At 59.9% G+C, this 14,638-nt stretch overlaps 1 protein-coding gene across 1 annotated transcript in view; it reads left to right on the top strand.

The window, feature by feature from the left end:
• Positions 1 to 12,549, top strand: part of Acot7 (acyl-CoA thioesterase 7) — a 42,051-nt gene extending 29,502 nt beyond the window's left edge. Inside the window, exons 8-9 of the mRNA XM_004639709.3 lie at positions 2,754 to 2,938; positions 12,160 to 12,549. Coding sequence (XP_004639766.1) covers positions 2,754 to 2,938; positions 12,160 to 12,258 — 284 coding nt within the window. The 3' untranslated portion in view covers positions 12,259 to 12,549. The remainder of the gene's footprint in view (positions 1 to 2,753; positions 2,939 to 12,159) is intronic.
• Positions 12,550 to 14,638: the final 2,089 nt, after the last annotated feature.

Below are 14,638 nucleotides of genomic sequence, written 5' to 3'. Positions count from 1 at the left end.
CTGCCACCTGGGAGCGACGCCTGCGTGGGGGCGACGGCGGGGTACCAGCCAGCCCCGCTGCTCTGCCATCCCATGCTGGCTCTGATTGATAAAAGCAGACGGCTGCTGCCACTCGTAGCTCCCCCACAGGTGTCCCCTGGCTGACGTCACTGGCGCTGGCGTGTTGAGCTCTGTGCTGCCCCTCCCAGGAGGCCAAAGCTCTCAAGTTTGCGGTGGGCACAGAGCCCAAGTCAAATGTCCAGGGAAGCCTGCGGGGTCCTCCAAGAAGGAAACTGTCATTGTGGGTCACCTACAGCTCTGTGTCCGCAGCTGCCCAGAACGCTGTGGGCCATTCAGCCTGGGTCCCCTACCCTGCTGTTCATGTCCGTGCTCAGCTGCTCCAAGCACTCGGCTTGGGGTCCTCTTTCTCTCCTGGGGAGAGGCAGGCAGTGGCCATGTGATAGCAAGGTCCAAGCACTGCTCCGAGGCTTGCGTGTGACTTACGCTGGGAGGAAGGGACAGCAGGGCCTGCAGTGGCCCACTGCCCATCGTGTCCCTGGTGTAAGTCTGCCCATAGTCCTCCAGGGTGACGGCAGGGCTGGGGCTTCCTGGGTATGAGGACCAGACTGGTGTGCACAGGGCCACACCACTCCAGCTCTAATGGGGTTCCCAAGCTGGCAGGACACGGTTGTCACTAGGTGATAGGCCGACCAGTGTCAAGCAGGAAAGGAAGCTGGGTGGAGGAGGACAGTGGAGGCCCTGGAGAAGAGATACTGGACTAAGGCACAAGGGAGAGCCAGGCCCAGCCTTTGCCTTGGCCCAGGGTAGAGACAAAGGGTCAGGGTGGAGGCTTCAGGACTGGGTTGGATACTCAAGACCCAGAGGCTCTGTGGGCCCCCTGGTCACTGGGCTTGCCTGTGTCCAGCTCGGGGCAGGCCAGCCTCAGAGCACCTCCCTTGTCCTGCCCAGGCTTCGTGTGGCCTGGTGGTGCTGTGTCTGGCCGGGGATGAGGCTCGGGCTCTCCTTGTGGGATTCAGGAATGTCGTGTTGATGCCTTTTGCTGCTTGTCATCTGGCCCAGAGGTCTCGGAAGATTGGCCTGCTTGTTTGCATTTGGGAAGTGTCTTCAGATTCCAGCCTAGAAATGAAGCCAGGAGCAGCCTGTGTTGGCCGTGGTGAAGAGGGCACTCCTGAGCTGCCGCAGAAGGGCGCGTTTCTGTCATTGTCTGGAATTCACAGCCCTGTACAGACCCCAGACTGCCCTCCTGGCAGCTATCCCAGGTGCCCCTCACCCGACCTGTGGGCTACTGAGGGAGTCCTCACTGGCTTGTTCTCATGGAAGGGGTGTTCCTGCGTCTTGGCTGTGACCTCTGGCTCGTGGTTATGAGTGGCAGGGATGGTTGCTGAGCACTGGGGAAGGAGAGACTCTGAAGGCCCTGGGATGGCCATCACAGCCTTGCACCCCTCAGCTGGGATGTATTCCAAGGGGTGTGCGGTCACTGTCCAGGTGATTGCAGGTGGTGCTGCACCTGGCAGCCCATGCTGTGCCACTTGTCACTGACCACGTGGCTCTTTCTTCTCTCCCAGAAATGGTCGGGTCCGGCACAAAGCGCGTAAGTATGACATCAAGTGTGGCGTAGAATATTCTGGAACATTTACATAGAGTAGCCTGTGCTACCCCTTTGTCTTTCTCTCTCTCTCTGGGTCTGTAAATCTGGCAGTAACTAGTATCTCAAAGGGCCCCACTGCTAGCACCCGTCCCTGCAGAACAGGGCCCCAGCTTGTGTGGAGGTGGTGAGGAGGCCTGGTTGGGCCGAGGGCGCTCTGGTCGCCTTGGAGGGAGATGGCAGCAGCCAGGTGCCAGCCCCACCCTTGAAACCCCGTGGGTTAACGGGAACCAGTGATGTTGACAGTGACATCTATGATGTCTTTGGACCAAGCGCCGCACAGGGCTTCCTTCCCTGTTATACAGCTGAGAGAGGTCTCTGGTGTCCATTTGCAGAGGGGAGCTGAGCTCTGTCTGAGAGCTGAGAGATTGTGGCGAGTGCAGGAAAGGCCAGGCTGTGCAGGGGTCACGCCCTGCAGGGTGAGGCACCTGGAAGAGAAGCCGTGGCTGGAGGCCACGGGAAGCAGAGGCTGCTCCAGGATCGCTGGGGAGGGGCAACAGGACGGCAGTGGCTTTGGGTTTTATTGTGACCATGTGGCACCGAGCTGGCAGCGGAAGCAGCGAGCCTGAGGAGAGGCACGGTCACAGCTCTGAAGGCGGAGGGCAGCAAACAGTCCCGGAGAGCTCTGGGTGGGCCAAAGCCAGAGGTGGCTCAAGAAGGACCTAGGACCCCAGTCAGCCCAACAGGGACCTGAGTTGGTCCAGCAAGAAGAATGCAATATTCCAGAAGGCTCTTCAGGGTGCTTGGAGCAGTGTGGCGGGCCAGCCGTGTGGGCCAGTAGGCACAGTAAGGCCATGGGTGTCGGACGCAGGCTGCAGGCTCGACTGCACGCTGGCTGCACTGCCCTCACACTGAGAGCCCGGCCAGGGTGGCTCCTACCTGGCCGGCGGCATGCAGACCACCAAGGCCCTGAGGACAGCACAAGGGACACAATACAGGACTACTAATGGCTTGTCTGGTAGTTCGTCGTCTAACACTCTGATCATCGTTGCCGCCCGCCTGTGTCACCTAACCTTGTGCCCTTAGCTGTCCTTGGTAACACCAGTCCGGCCACAGCCAGTGTGGAGGCCGAGTCTGTCACACTCACGTCTGCCCCTGTGCCCCACAGGCTGTGTCATTACCATCTCGGGCCGCATGACCTTCACGAGCAACAAGTCCATGGAGATCGAGGTGCTGGTGGATGCGGACCCAGTGGTGGGCAGCTCGCAGAAACGCTACCGGGCCGCCAGTGCCTTTTTCACCTATGTGTCGCTGAGCCAGGAGGGCAGACCACTGCCCGTGCCACAGCTTGTGGTGAGTGTGCCGGGTGCCGCCCTGGGGCAGGGCGGGGGTTGGCAGGCGGTGAGGTCACCAGGAGCCACTTGTCCATGGGGAGGCTGTGGGGACAGTGTAGACACAGCATTGCCCCCTGAGGTCCTAGGTGAGCTAGAGTGGGTAAGGATGTCTTCGAATCCCGTGCTCCATTCCTTGCCAAGGGGCCACTTTTCCTAAAGTGGTCTTGGTCTGCCTGACATGCCAGACGGGGACCAAGCCAGACCCGTGGACTGCAGTGGGGTCTGGGCTTCCTAGGCTTTTCCTTCTACCTCAGTGCCCTGGCTGTGCACTGTCCACCCATGTGTCCCTCACGGGGCACCATGGGACAGAGTGACCCAGGGATGCAGCATCTGCCCTGTCACCAGAACCAAGGATCCCCCTCCTGGCCAGCTCTCGCAGCCCTGCAGCCTTCAGGCCCATGCCAAGTGCTCAGGGAGCCAGACCCAGTGGCTCTCCCTTAGGGACTGAGCAGGCAGAAGCAGGGTGCTCAGGTGGGGCAGGCCCATGTGCCCTGCGACATCTGTCTTGTCAGCGCTGGGAGACTGTAGCTGTGCTGTATTGGCAGTCTGTCTGTGGGTGGCCCAGCTGCGCTGTTGCCTCTGCCCACGGCTGAGGAGACCCACTGGCCTGAGCCTCGGTCCCCGCATCCATGTGGGGCTCGGTGAGGCTGCAGTAGCCCTTCCCAGGCTCACAGACCAGGGAGCTGTTGTGACTGCCGCGGCTGGAGTGCCTCAGCTGCCCCAGTGCCCTCTCCTGCCCCCTAGGGGCTCCACTGGGTTGGGCTGAGTCCATGCACTGCCTCTTGAGGGGCTGTGGGCAGCAGGGAGGGCGTCCCCGGATTGGCATGCAGAAGATTCTGCTGGGTGGGCAGGAGGCTGCCTGCATGGCGCTTCCCTGGTGCCCGCACCTCGTGTGCCCAGGACCCCGTCCCTACTCTTCATGCCCTCACAGCGCCCTCTGGAGGCTGCACCCCCACTGCGAATGCCCACAGTTCCTGCCCCCAGGGAGCCCAGGAAGCAGGCAGGGAGGGAGTCTGTGCCACATCACCCCTTGGGTGCACCACAGGGCTGCTGGGGGAAGGGGAACCACCTGCCGGAATGGAGGACACAGCCGCTGTGTCCCCCAGCTGTGGGGACTCCCCCAAGGCGGGTGTCGTGGATCCGGGCTGTTATTTTTCACTCATTAAAGATGGTCTTTGGGAGCTGGGGAGATGGCTCAGTGGAATAAGCGCTTCGCTGGCAAGCGCAGGGGCCTGAGTTCAATCCCTGGTTCTGCAAAAAAAAAAAAAAAAGATGGTCTTTGATTCCTCTCAGAGGTACCCTGGGACCCTCTGACACTGATAAAAATAGTCTCTGGCAGGGAGAGCAGGGCACCGTCTCCCGGAGAGAGCTGTTGGGCTCTAGCTGGGCCTTTGTGTCACCGCCGGGGCACCTCATCTGAGAGCACCCGTGACTGCACGTGGCTCGTGGATGCATGTGCTGCCCTCTGCGCCCGCCCCACCCTGCTGCCAACAAGTCTTCATCGGCTGCCTATTTTTAGCTCCCTCCCTAGGGCCCATCTGACACGGAACGAGGCCTCTCTGCCGATGTTTCTTGGTGAATATTTGATGCAGGCAGGGCCTGCACGCCACATTCCCCAGCAGCTGCGGCCCTTTCTGGTCTGAGGTTTGGAGCTGGCCCACGCGCAGGACGCCAGGGCATGCGCATGAGGAGGCCAGGCCTGCACACTGAAGCCTTCTGTGTACATACCACGTGCCAGGCCTGGGAAGGGGCCTGTACTGGGCTGGCAGTGGTTCCACTTGGGCAGCACTGGACCCAGTTCCGCGGGCACCTGGCACTGGGATGGCCCGTTGGCTCCCGTGGGTGGTCTTTCCCAGCTGAGCACAGGAGGAAGCATTTTCTGTATCAGGCCGAAGGACGCCCTAGCCCCTTGTGTGGGCAGCACTTAGCTCCAGTTGTCCTAGATGAGAGTCCCACCATCCCTGGGCGCCCCAGGATGGCCTGTGGCATCAGCCAGAGGACCTGGGCGTCCCAGCTGGGTCTGTCTTGCATGTCTGCTGGGTGCTCCCAGCACAGCCACAGCAGGAGGGTCATGCCCAAGGCCAGGTTGCCCAGCCACCCGCTGCAGGCTGACAGGAACACACCCTCCAGGTTGAAACCTCGCAGGGGAAGCTCCCCTGTTTGCAGTGCATGTCACCTTCATGTCTCCTCCGCTGTAAAAGCTGTCCCCAACAGCACCGATGGTGGCAGTGGTCCTGTCTGCCAAGCACCCACCCAAGGCTGGGAAGGTGGTGCCGCACAGAGCTCTGGCTGTCGCTGTCTCCTGGGAGTGTGGGGCGTGGGTCAAAGTGACCTCTTGAGTAGGGGTAGGTGTGCGGAGCCCTTGTGCTGGGCAGGGGCACCTGAAGCCCTCAGCGTGCGGGGCTCACTGGAGTTAGGGCGGGTGGTCCTGTCCTGACAGGATAGGGGTGAGCAGTTGCCAGGGCCACATGGCGGGCCAGCCCTGGCGCTGTGTCTTCCCCTCCCCCAGGAGAGCATGGCTCACTGCAGGTGTGGCCTGAGGTGGCTCCTCCTGGCCTGAGCCTGGGGGATTTATCCAAGCACCCACTACTTTGATTGGGAGCCATGTTGATGAGCGCTGGCTTCAGCAGTGGTCTGGCCCAAAGGCCCTGGCATCTCTGGGCCATGGCAAGGCACAGGGCAAGCTTTCATACCTGTCAGCTCCCTGGGACCTCAGCCCAGCCCTGGGTACAAGGTGCCGAGTGCTGGGGTCCTCCCGTCACCTGCCTGTTTGTCCCCAACAGGAGTGGCCACCACTTTCCTAATCACAGCCCAACCAGGATGGGAAGGGAGGCTGCTTGCTCTGGAGTCATCGACAGTCACCACAGACTCTTGTAGGCAGTGAGGCACTATTCCCAGTCCTAGAGTTTTGTGACCAAGAGAACCACTGGGCATGTGGGGCCTCCACCAGCCCCTGTGGTCTTGCCCAGGACGGAACATTGTTGCCACACACACACACACACACACACACCTGTTGGACTCCTTCATTTGTGTGCTGGCTTGGAGTCTGGAGAGATTCTTGCTGGCCAATCCTAGAGTTCAGGTTTCTGAAGGCAGTAGGCCACACAGTGCTGTGCTCGTGAGCAAGGTGCTGTTTCCTGGCTTGGTACTTTGACCAAAATGGGCAAGGGCCATGGGGGCAGAAGCCCACTGAGGCTGGATACCGTGTTTAAAGGTGCAGTAGCCCCTCCCACCATGTGCCCGTGTACACACACATGCACATGTGGGATCCCTGCCAGCAGCAGAGCTCACCCTGGTGGCTGTCATGTCTCGGGGCAGCCCTGCCAGGTCCTTAGGGCCAGTTGGGGACGTGAAGCAGTGGTCACGGAGCACTACACCCAGTCCTAGAGAGTACTGTGACCAAGAGAGCCATTGGCCACACCTGTATGAAGTCCAGCCATCCCCGTTTGGGTCACTCACTCATTGGATAAAGGCTCCTCTGTCTTGGGCCCAGCAGAGACCACAGGGCACAGATGGGTGAGGACATGGGGCTGCAGGCTGCCTTGCTGTGCTGATCGCGTCAGCTACATCCCTACCCTTTGTTTACGTTTGAACTAGTAACACACTAAGTGGCCCAAGGTGGGCTCAAACTTGTGAGCCTCCTGCCCCTGCTTCCCACGGTGCTGAGGTGATAGGTGTAATCTGCCGGGAGGGCCAGTGGGGTACGATGTACCCCTGCCTGCAGGTGAGACCCCCAGTGTCCATCTGCAGGCTGGAGCTAGATGCTCTCCAGCCTTTGCCACACTAGCCCACCTCTGCCCTGCCTTTGGCCCTGCCATCTGGAATTTCTTGGCTACTCGTGAGAGCATTTTCTGGGTGCGGGCAGGTACCACTGGGTGAAAGCCCCCGGCCAGGCATTGGTGCTCCCCTCTGTGGTCCCATTACTGAGGCTTCCTGAGGCAGCTCAAGAGACCCAGGTGGGCACAGCAGGGAGTGGCCAACCCAGGTGGCAGCCCAGCCCTGCCTGTCCCGATCAGCCTCTATCCAGCCAGCCACACCAAGTGTCCTCAACAACCAATAATGTTTTATTCACTTTCCTAACTGTGCCAGGACCCTCGTGTCCTCCACCAGAGCACGGAAGAGGGTGTGCCGCTTGGTCTGTGTCCAGTTTCAGGCAGTGGTTTGGTCGCCCCTGGAAGTCCCAGCACAGCAGACTCATGCTGCTTACGAAAAGGACAGGCTGTTGATCCCCCGGGCGGAGCTTTGTCACTTATCCTCTACTCCGCATTCCAAGCGTGTTCTCAACACACAGAGCGCAGAGTGGAAAACATTTGGTGTGCGGCGTGAAACTCTTGAAGGCCACAGGCTTCCCCTCGAGTGGAAGAGAGCCTAGAAGTTGGCACTTGGCAGGAAGTGCAGAGAGGAGGGAGGAGGGAGGCGCAGATTGGAGGCCTGCGAGCCACCAGGCAGAAGGGACCGGGCTTGGCACTTTCTGCCACGCAGAGAATACGCCAAGAAGGCAGTGTCCCTTCATCTTGCCGTCCCGTTTCTCTGCCTTTGGATGAGCCCTGGGGCCACGTAGCTCACCTCCCAGACAGCAGAGACACCCTTGGAGCAGTGCTAGCCCCAGGGGGGCACCTGACCTTTAAAGTCATGAGTGAAGACGAGGTCACCGCCCAGATACACACGCACACAGGACACAAGAGCACGTGTGCCGTGCCGCCAGGAAGTGCTTCGTGGGGTCACCTCTGTGAGAGCCTGTTCCGTGGTGATCAGGCCAGGCCTCCTAGCCCCGTCGGGTGACCCAGAGCTACATGCCTTGCACAGTCTTCTTGATGACAGCTGTGGCCCCTGCCATGTGCACTGGGCAGCCAGAAGCACTAGATGCTGCCCCGGGGCTGCAGGTGGCACAGTGCTGTCCATGCCCCTGAGGACGCGTACCTGCCTGCCTCCCTGACGACAGCCTCAGGGCTGCAGAAGACACATTGGCTTCCCCAGGGAGAAGTTGTCCCTTCCTCCCCACCACCTGGCCTCCGGGAGGACAGCAGCAGCCATCTCAGCCGGCTGTGTTTATTTACTTGGCCCACAGAGGGGGGCAGATGTGCCGTGGGCAGGGCCCGTGCCTTGGACCATCTGTCTCATTCTGCCAGCCCCGTGCTTGCGGGGACGTGAGGGTGCCCTTGGTCACCTGATTCTGAGATCTCTTGCTCCGAGCCCAGCCAGACCCTGCCCTGCCCCCCAGCAACCCTGGGCCGCTGGAGGCCTGGAAGCCTGGGGGGCTTGGATGGCAGCACACAAGGTGCCTGCCCGATGCACAGTTGAGGCCAGTGAGGAGGAAGACAGCCCCTAGCCTGCTGCCGGCTGGCTCCTTGCTCTCAGGCCCTGCGCAGCCCTGGCTGTGCTTTCCTGGCGACCTCTGCCACATCCATCATCAGACGGCTCCTGGCTGGCTGAGGATTAGACACCAGAGGCATCAGAGCAGCCTGAAGCCAGTGCCAGGCCCAGCTGACTGCTAGAACTTCCTGCGCCCCAGCCTGTGGCCTCCCTGGTCCTGTGGCAACCAAGCTGATGGCAGGCACACACAGGGCCTTTGATGCACGTGTGGCGGAACCCTGGATGTCCTGTTGGCTGGGCAGTGATGTGGAGGAGGGCATCCCAGGTCTGACATGTCAGGAGCTCCGACAGGCCGCAAGGGAGCAGGATGGGAAATGAGCAGGACCCCTCCAAGCACCCCCTTCACCCTGATGAGGACCCTGCATAGCGTTACTACATCCTTTCCCACAGCCTCCAAACCCTTGCTCTCCTGTGTGCACTTGGACCCGTGTGGTGAGCCCCACATTCCAATGGGCTGGCCCCTTCCATAGCAGCTCACTGCCTGGGGCCCAACTGCACCTCACACACACCCTGCTGCGAGGCTGGACCCCTGCCCTGTACAGATGAGGGGACCCAAGCACAGAGCAAGATGGTACCTGCCTGTTCTGAGCAGAGCCGGGCTGGCTGCTGCCCTCTGAGATCCCTGGAACAGGAGGCAGTGTCAGAGCCTTGTTCCACCACTTAACGGGTTTGCCTGCCTGGGCCAAGGAAGTGTGGGGGTGGCTTCCAGTCAACCTGGGCACCTTGTGTGGGCCGGGAGGGCACAGCCCCCACCAGCCTCCCGAGCCCCCATCTCAGCTGTGATGTTCTTGTCACAGTTGTTACTCGCCCACCTGCTGCGTGATTCACCTATTTTTGTGTATATTCTCAGCTTCCTGGGGACGGTCTGCTCAGGACCAAGTGGCACTTAGGAGCACCCCCGTGTGCACATAGACCTAGTGAGTCAGAACTGGTCCCTAGGAGAGGAGGGTGTTTCATGTTAACCCTGTGACCGTTTCCTGTGCCCGTTGCTCCTGGGTGTGTGAGATCTGGTGGGCACCCCTGCTGCGCCGTAGCCACCCCTTCTTGCGGCCCTTCAGCAGGGCGTTTGCCTCTGGGTTGGTTTGGGAACAGCTTTCCTGAGATACAATCACGCGCTGTATCATTGAGTGATTTTGGATTCTTTGGGGTTGTGCATCTCTGACCGCAATCAATTTTAGGCCATTGTTGTCACCTCAAGAAAAACACTACACCCTTTAACTGTAACTTGATCCCCAGCCCCTCCATGCCCCAGCTCTTGGCTGTTGCTAAGAGCTGCCTGTTCTGAATGTCACCAAATGGTCCCAGGCAGTGACGAGTGACCCTCTGCCGGGACCACAGGGGCATCTGCACCTCAGGAGCCAAAGAGCTCAGTAGGAGAGCAATGCTGGGGACCAGCCCCCCAAGACGGAGCAGAACCAAATGCAAGGGTGGGGCAGGCCGGTGCCCCGGCACAGGTTGGGGCCCCACATCTGGGGCTGTCAAGGCCAGTGCGGAGGGCATGTAGGGCCAGCCCATGTCAGAACAAGTGGCCATCCTTTGCAAGGGGGCCCCGGCCAGAGCAGCTGGGGACAGTGAACTAAGCTGTGTCAGGCAGATTTTACTTGCAGCTATGACCCTTGTGTCACTGTTTGCTGGAGCCCAGACTGTCTGGCCTTGGCGTGTAGGGAGCACAGAGATCCCCTTCCTGCTGTAGGCCAGTAGTAGGTGGTGATGGTGTGGTGCAGCAGGAATGCCTCCCATCCAGGGAGCGGACCAAAGTGCCCCCTGCACACAGCCCACGGGGCCCACAGCAGACGGGTCCCCGAGTGGCCGCTTCCCAGTTCCACAGTGTCTGGTCTGCCCAGCGGGGATCACTGGGGACGGACAGGAGCCATGGGTATTCCTCATCCATACCAAGCATGGTGCCACTGTCTAGCCTGGTGCCTGCCTTGACCTGACACTTTTGGCCACTTCAGTAGTGAGGGGACAGGGTATGGCCATGCCCACAGCGACACAGTGTAGAAATGAGTCTCAGCCTTAGCCCCAGACAGCCTGTAGCAGACCTGGTGGTGACAGTGTTGGGCTATGACAAGATGCGCACATGAAAATGAGCACCAGCCAGCCAAATAGCTCAGTGGAGTAAAGCGCCTGCTTAGACAGACACGGGCGGAGGGTTTGATCCCTGGACCTGCCATGCTAGACCCACCCCTGGGGTGTGCTGAGACAGGAGATTGAGACTGGGCACCTGTAATCCCAGCACTTGGGAGGCTGTAAACAGGAGAGTCACTATGAGTCAATCTATGTAGTTTGGACCCTGTACTAAGTACAAGAAAAAAAGCACCAGTGGCACACCTGCCTGCCGGCCCTGCGCCTACAGCCCCAGGAAGCCAGGGATCGAGCCCCCTTTGCACGCCCCCTCACTATTTCAAGTGCAATTCTGTACCTCAGAATTTTTTTTTTCAATGTACCTCAAAATTTTATTTTTAAATCATGGGACTGTGATGGAGCTGGAGCAGCAGGGGGTACTTCTCTGGGGACAGGCTTGGAAAAGCCGGCATTTTCATCTGTTGTCCTGAAGGCTCTTCAGACAGGACCCTTCGTCCTGGGGAGCAGCCCTGTGTCTAACTGCCGTGAGGGCCACTGGCTGGGACAGTGTACAGCTGGTGACATTTAGTGAGCACTCCCGAGAGGGCTGCGGGAGGGAACTTGGGCGTGACTTGACATTGCGTCCTCAGCTCCGTGGCTCTCTTGCCGAGGTTCCGTTTGTCTGCTAAACACGCAGTCCTAAAAATAGCTGCTGGGACCAGCTCTGCCGCGATGAAGGGTGCTGCCCCTGCTTCTGGGAATGTCCTACAGAAATGGCCTCTCGGGTGCAGCACAGCACACAGACCTGCACTCCCCTGCACCAGGGGCCACTTTGCAGTCAGACAGGGCCCCCCGGCAGTGGCCACCTAGGAGCAGGGCGAGGTGTGCGCACCTGCACTCTGATGAGGCTGAAGCAGGCTGGCTGCCATGAGTTCAAGACCAGCCTTGAGCTGCACAGTGAGATGCTATCTCAAAAGAGGTGACCACATAATGTGGCTGCTTGACATCTGCCCAGGTCACAGCCACGCTAGGCCATCCTGAGAGTGGGGGCGTGCCCTTCCTGGTCCCTCATGCCCACAGGTGTACACCAGGACATGGCCAGGTCCCACCCAGCTGGATAGAGTCCCTCCCTCCCGACAAAGCAGCCCCTAATGGGCTGACATGGGGCAGCAGCCTTCTCAAGGTCACAGCCAGCATTTGGGGGCAGAAATGGTAGGCAGCTGGCAGTGGAGCAAATACTGGATCTGTCTGTCTGTCCTCCCTCCCCACACACCGGCTCTGGCATCAGCCTTCCCTCCACGTTCATTAGCAAGTGTGCGTGTGTGTCTTCCCTTGCTTTCTCTTTCCCTCTTTTTTAAGGTAGGATCTCACTATGTAATTTATACTGGTCTTGATCTATTTGCTGAGTACATGTGGGGACCCTACCAGGGGGATGGCCATGCTGCCCGAGGCCAGCTATGTGGTGCTGGATGTCTGGATTAGGTCACCCTCTAGCCCAAGGTGGCCTCAGACTTGTGGCCCTGCTCCTGACTGTCTCCCAACTTTTGGAATTATGAGAATGGGCACCTGGTTTAAGTACATTTTCAACTGAAGTTCACTGAGGAACACTGGGTTTGGAGTTCCACACAAGAACTCAGGCTGGCCCTGCCAAGCAGACAGGCCGTGGGTTGGGTGGAGCCAGGTCACACTGCTGTCCTACATGCTCTGCCATACCTCACCCACCATTTTCTGTGTGGTCCACAGCCCGAGACGGAGGACGAGAAGAAGCGCTTCGAGGAAGGCAAGGGGCGATACCTACAGATGAAGGCAAAGCGGCAGGGCCAGGCAGAGCCTCAGCCCTAGATGCCCCCCTGCACCAGTGGGGCCTGAGCAACTGCGGTGACAGCCCCACATCCTGTCACTTAGTCACCCCCTGGCCAAATCCCCACCGCACACTTTGAGCTGGTGTTGTGTGAAGTCCCCGTGTGACAGTGTTAGCCTGCACCCTGTCCTGAACACCTGTGCACCAAAGCTTTATTTATACCCTTCTAGTATAAATGCTACACAGTATTGTCCCGGACGCCGGAGGTGCCCTGGGGACCCATGTAAGGTGTGTCACAAATCCAGCACTAATAAAGCTGCTCTTCAGCTGGACCTGTGATGCCTGGGTGTGGTTTGTTGGGGGGTGCTCCCCCAAGGGCTATGGGGGTGCCCATGGACAGCCTCAGCACCCCATCCACCCCATGGGCACACGGCAAGGTTCCAGTGTGGCTGATGACCTGCTGGCTGCAGAGCGTACTGTGTACCACGAGACCCTGGAGGTCCTGATCGCTTCCTGCACCCCTGCATTCCACTTAACAGTGCTTGAGGACCAGGGAGCTGATGAGTCAAGCGCTCCTACCACTGGGCCAGGACCTCAGCCTGACGCCAAAGGGTCTGGGTCTGAGGGGCCCTGCAGGTGTCGAGGGTCAGCGTGAGGCTGTCACTGTATGCATGCATGTGTGTCACTGCAACATCTGCAGCAGTGCCTGTGTGGTGTGGGGTTGTGTACTGATGTTTCACTCTACATACATATGTGCGCATGTGTAAAGGCGTAGGGGGTGTTGTGTGTGCATCTAGACCAGCGCTTTGAGACAGATAAGCCTCCAAGACCTCTGTAGGAGCTAGCATCCCACCCTAATCCACCAAGGACACCCAGAAGTGGCACTTTAGCTGCCCTTGACGGCCACACCTCTGCCTATCTGCTTTCAAGAGATGTCTGCCAATAGCTACAGCTCACACGGAGCTCCCTTGGGGCCCTGGAAAGGGCACTGCACTCCAAATGTGCAGAAACACCCGCCAAGAACTTCAGAATCTGTCTGGGGCCCCGTCCCTGCTGATGGGGTTAGTTCCTGCCTGGGGTCGGGGGGAGGAAGCTTGGCTACATCAAGCCCCAGCATCCTGAGGCTCTCAGCTCCTTCGAGGCTGGCTGGACTCAGGCAGCCTGGCAGGGCCCCTGTATCCACCCAGCAGCACCCCAGACCCAAGCCAGGCTGACCGGCCTTTCTCCCATCACATGGCTCCCGTGATACGGGAGAGAGTTTGCCTTAGAAGTGTTACAGAGGCTGGAGTGGGGCCCAGTGTTGGAGCATACTACCCACACTAGCCTCCTCGGTTTGATTAAGGGGAACCAACATGAAGAAAAGCCACACTTGACTACAGTCTTTACACAGCGTCCCCTGCTGGCCATCTGTTCCTGACCAGTACCACCTGATGGGCAGCTGGCCTGTCCACGAGGGCTCACTGGGAAACTGAGGCCTTCAAGCACCCAGAAGCAGTAGGGTTGGCAGGAGAGGCCCTCCCTGCCCCTGGCCTTGCGTGTGACTGAGGAGCCTCTACAAACCTTCCATCTTATGGGACTGATCTTCAGGCCCACCCTGGGCGCCCTACAGCTACTCAGGGATCTGGGGAGTGGGGAGAGGCCAGGTGGGTGCAGAAGCCAGGCTGTGGAGTTCTGGGCAACCCTGTGGGGCCGGCAAGCACCAGGCAGCAGCTCGAGCTGCTGATTTAATGGGTACCATGCTGGCCTGGCGCCTGTCTTCTTGCAAACCAGGCTGCCTGCCCAGGAAGGACACTGTGTGCCTCGAAACTCTCCGGTGGCCTCAGGCCTGGGGCCCATTGGCTTGCGTGCTCGGGGGCAGGGCAGGACCAGCTCAGGTTGCCTGTCTATAGGTGATAGCGCTAGCAGGAATGCTAACAGGAGGGGGGCTCAAGACCCTGACCCCTCCCAGCAACAAGTTGGGGTGGGGTGGAGTGTCAGAGCTTCAAGGGTATTTCTGAGGCCGTGAGGGAGCAGCAGCCACTTGGAACGTGCTGCCTGCGCTAGTCCCTCCATGGGCTCCAAGGCCCAGGACACACTGGAACTCTCCCCACTGACCCGACCTTGCCTCTAGCTGCTCTGGCACCCGAACGAGCAAGTCCCAGGCTTAGAGTAGAAATGTCTTTGGGGACCCTTTCCCCGAGCACCGCCCCCCTTTGGAGCCTGCATTTTCTCAGGTGGCATGGAGGCTCCAGGAGACCGGACAGACCAAGCTTGGAGCACGGGCTGTAGGCGCCGTCTGTCCCCGGGTGTCTGGGCCCCGCTGCAGGCTGGGGGCGGTCAGGGCAGCTCAGACGGCGGGTAGACTCTGCCCGAGCTCCGAGCGCGCGGGGGCGGGGCGGGGCGCGGGGCGGCGCGGAGCGCGGGAGACATGCGCCCTGGCCC

The sequence above is a fragment of the Octodon degus genome, unplaced genomic scaffold (assembly GCF_000260255.1).
Source record: "Octodon degus isolate 3935 unplaced genomic scaffold, OctDeg1.0 scaffold00113, whole genome shotgun sequence".
NCBI lineage: Eukaryota > Metazoa > Chordata > Mammalia > Rodentia > Octodontidae > Octodon > Octodon degus.
The sequence above is the reverse complement of the archived record's forward strand: the minus strand, read 5'-3'. Positions and strand labels throughout refer to the sequence as shown.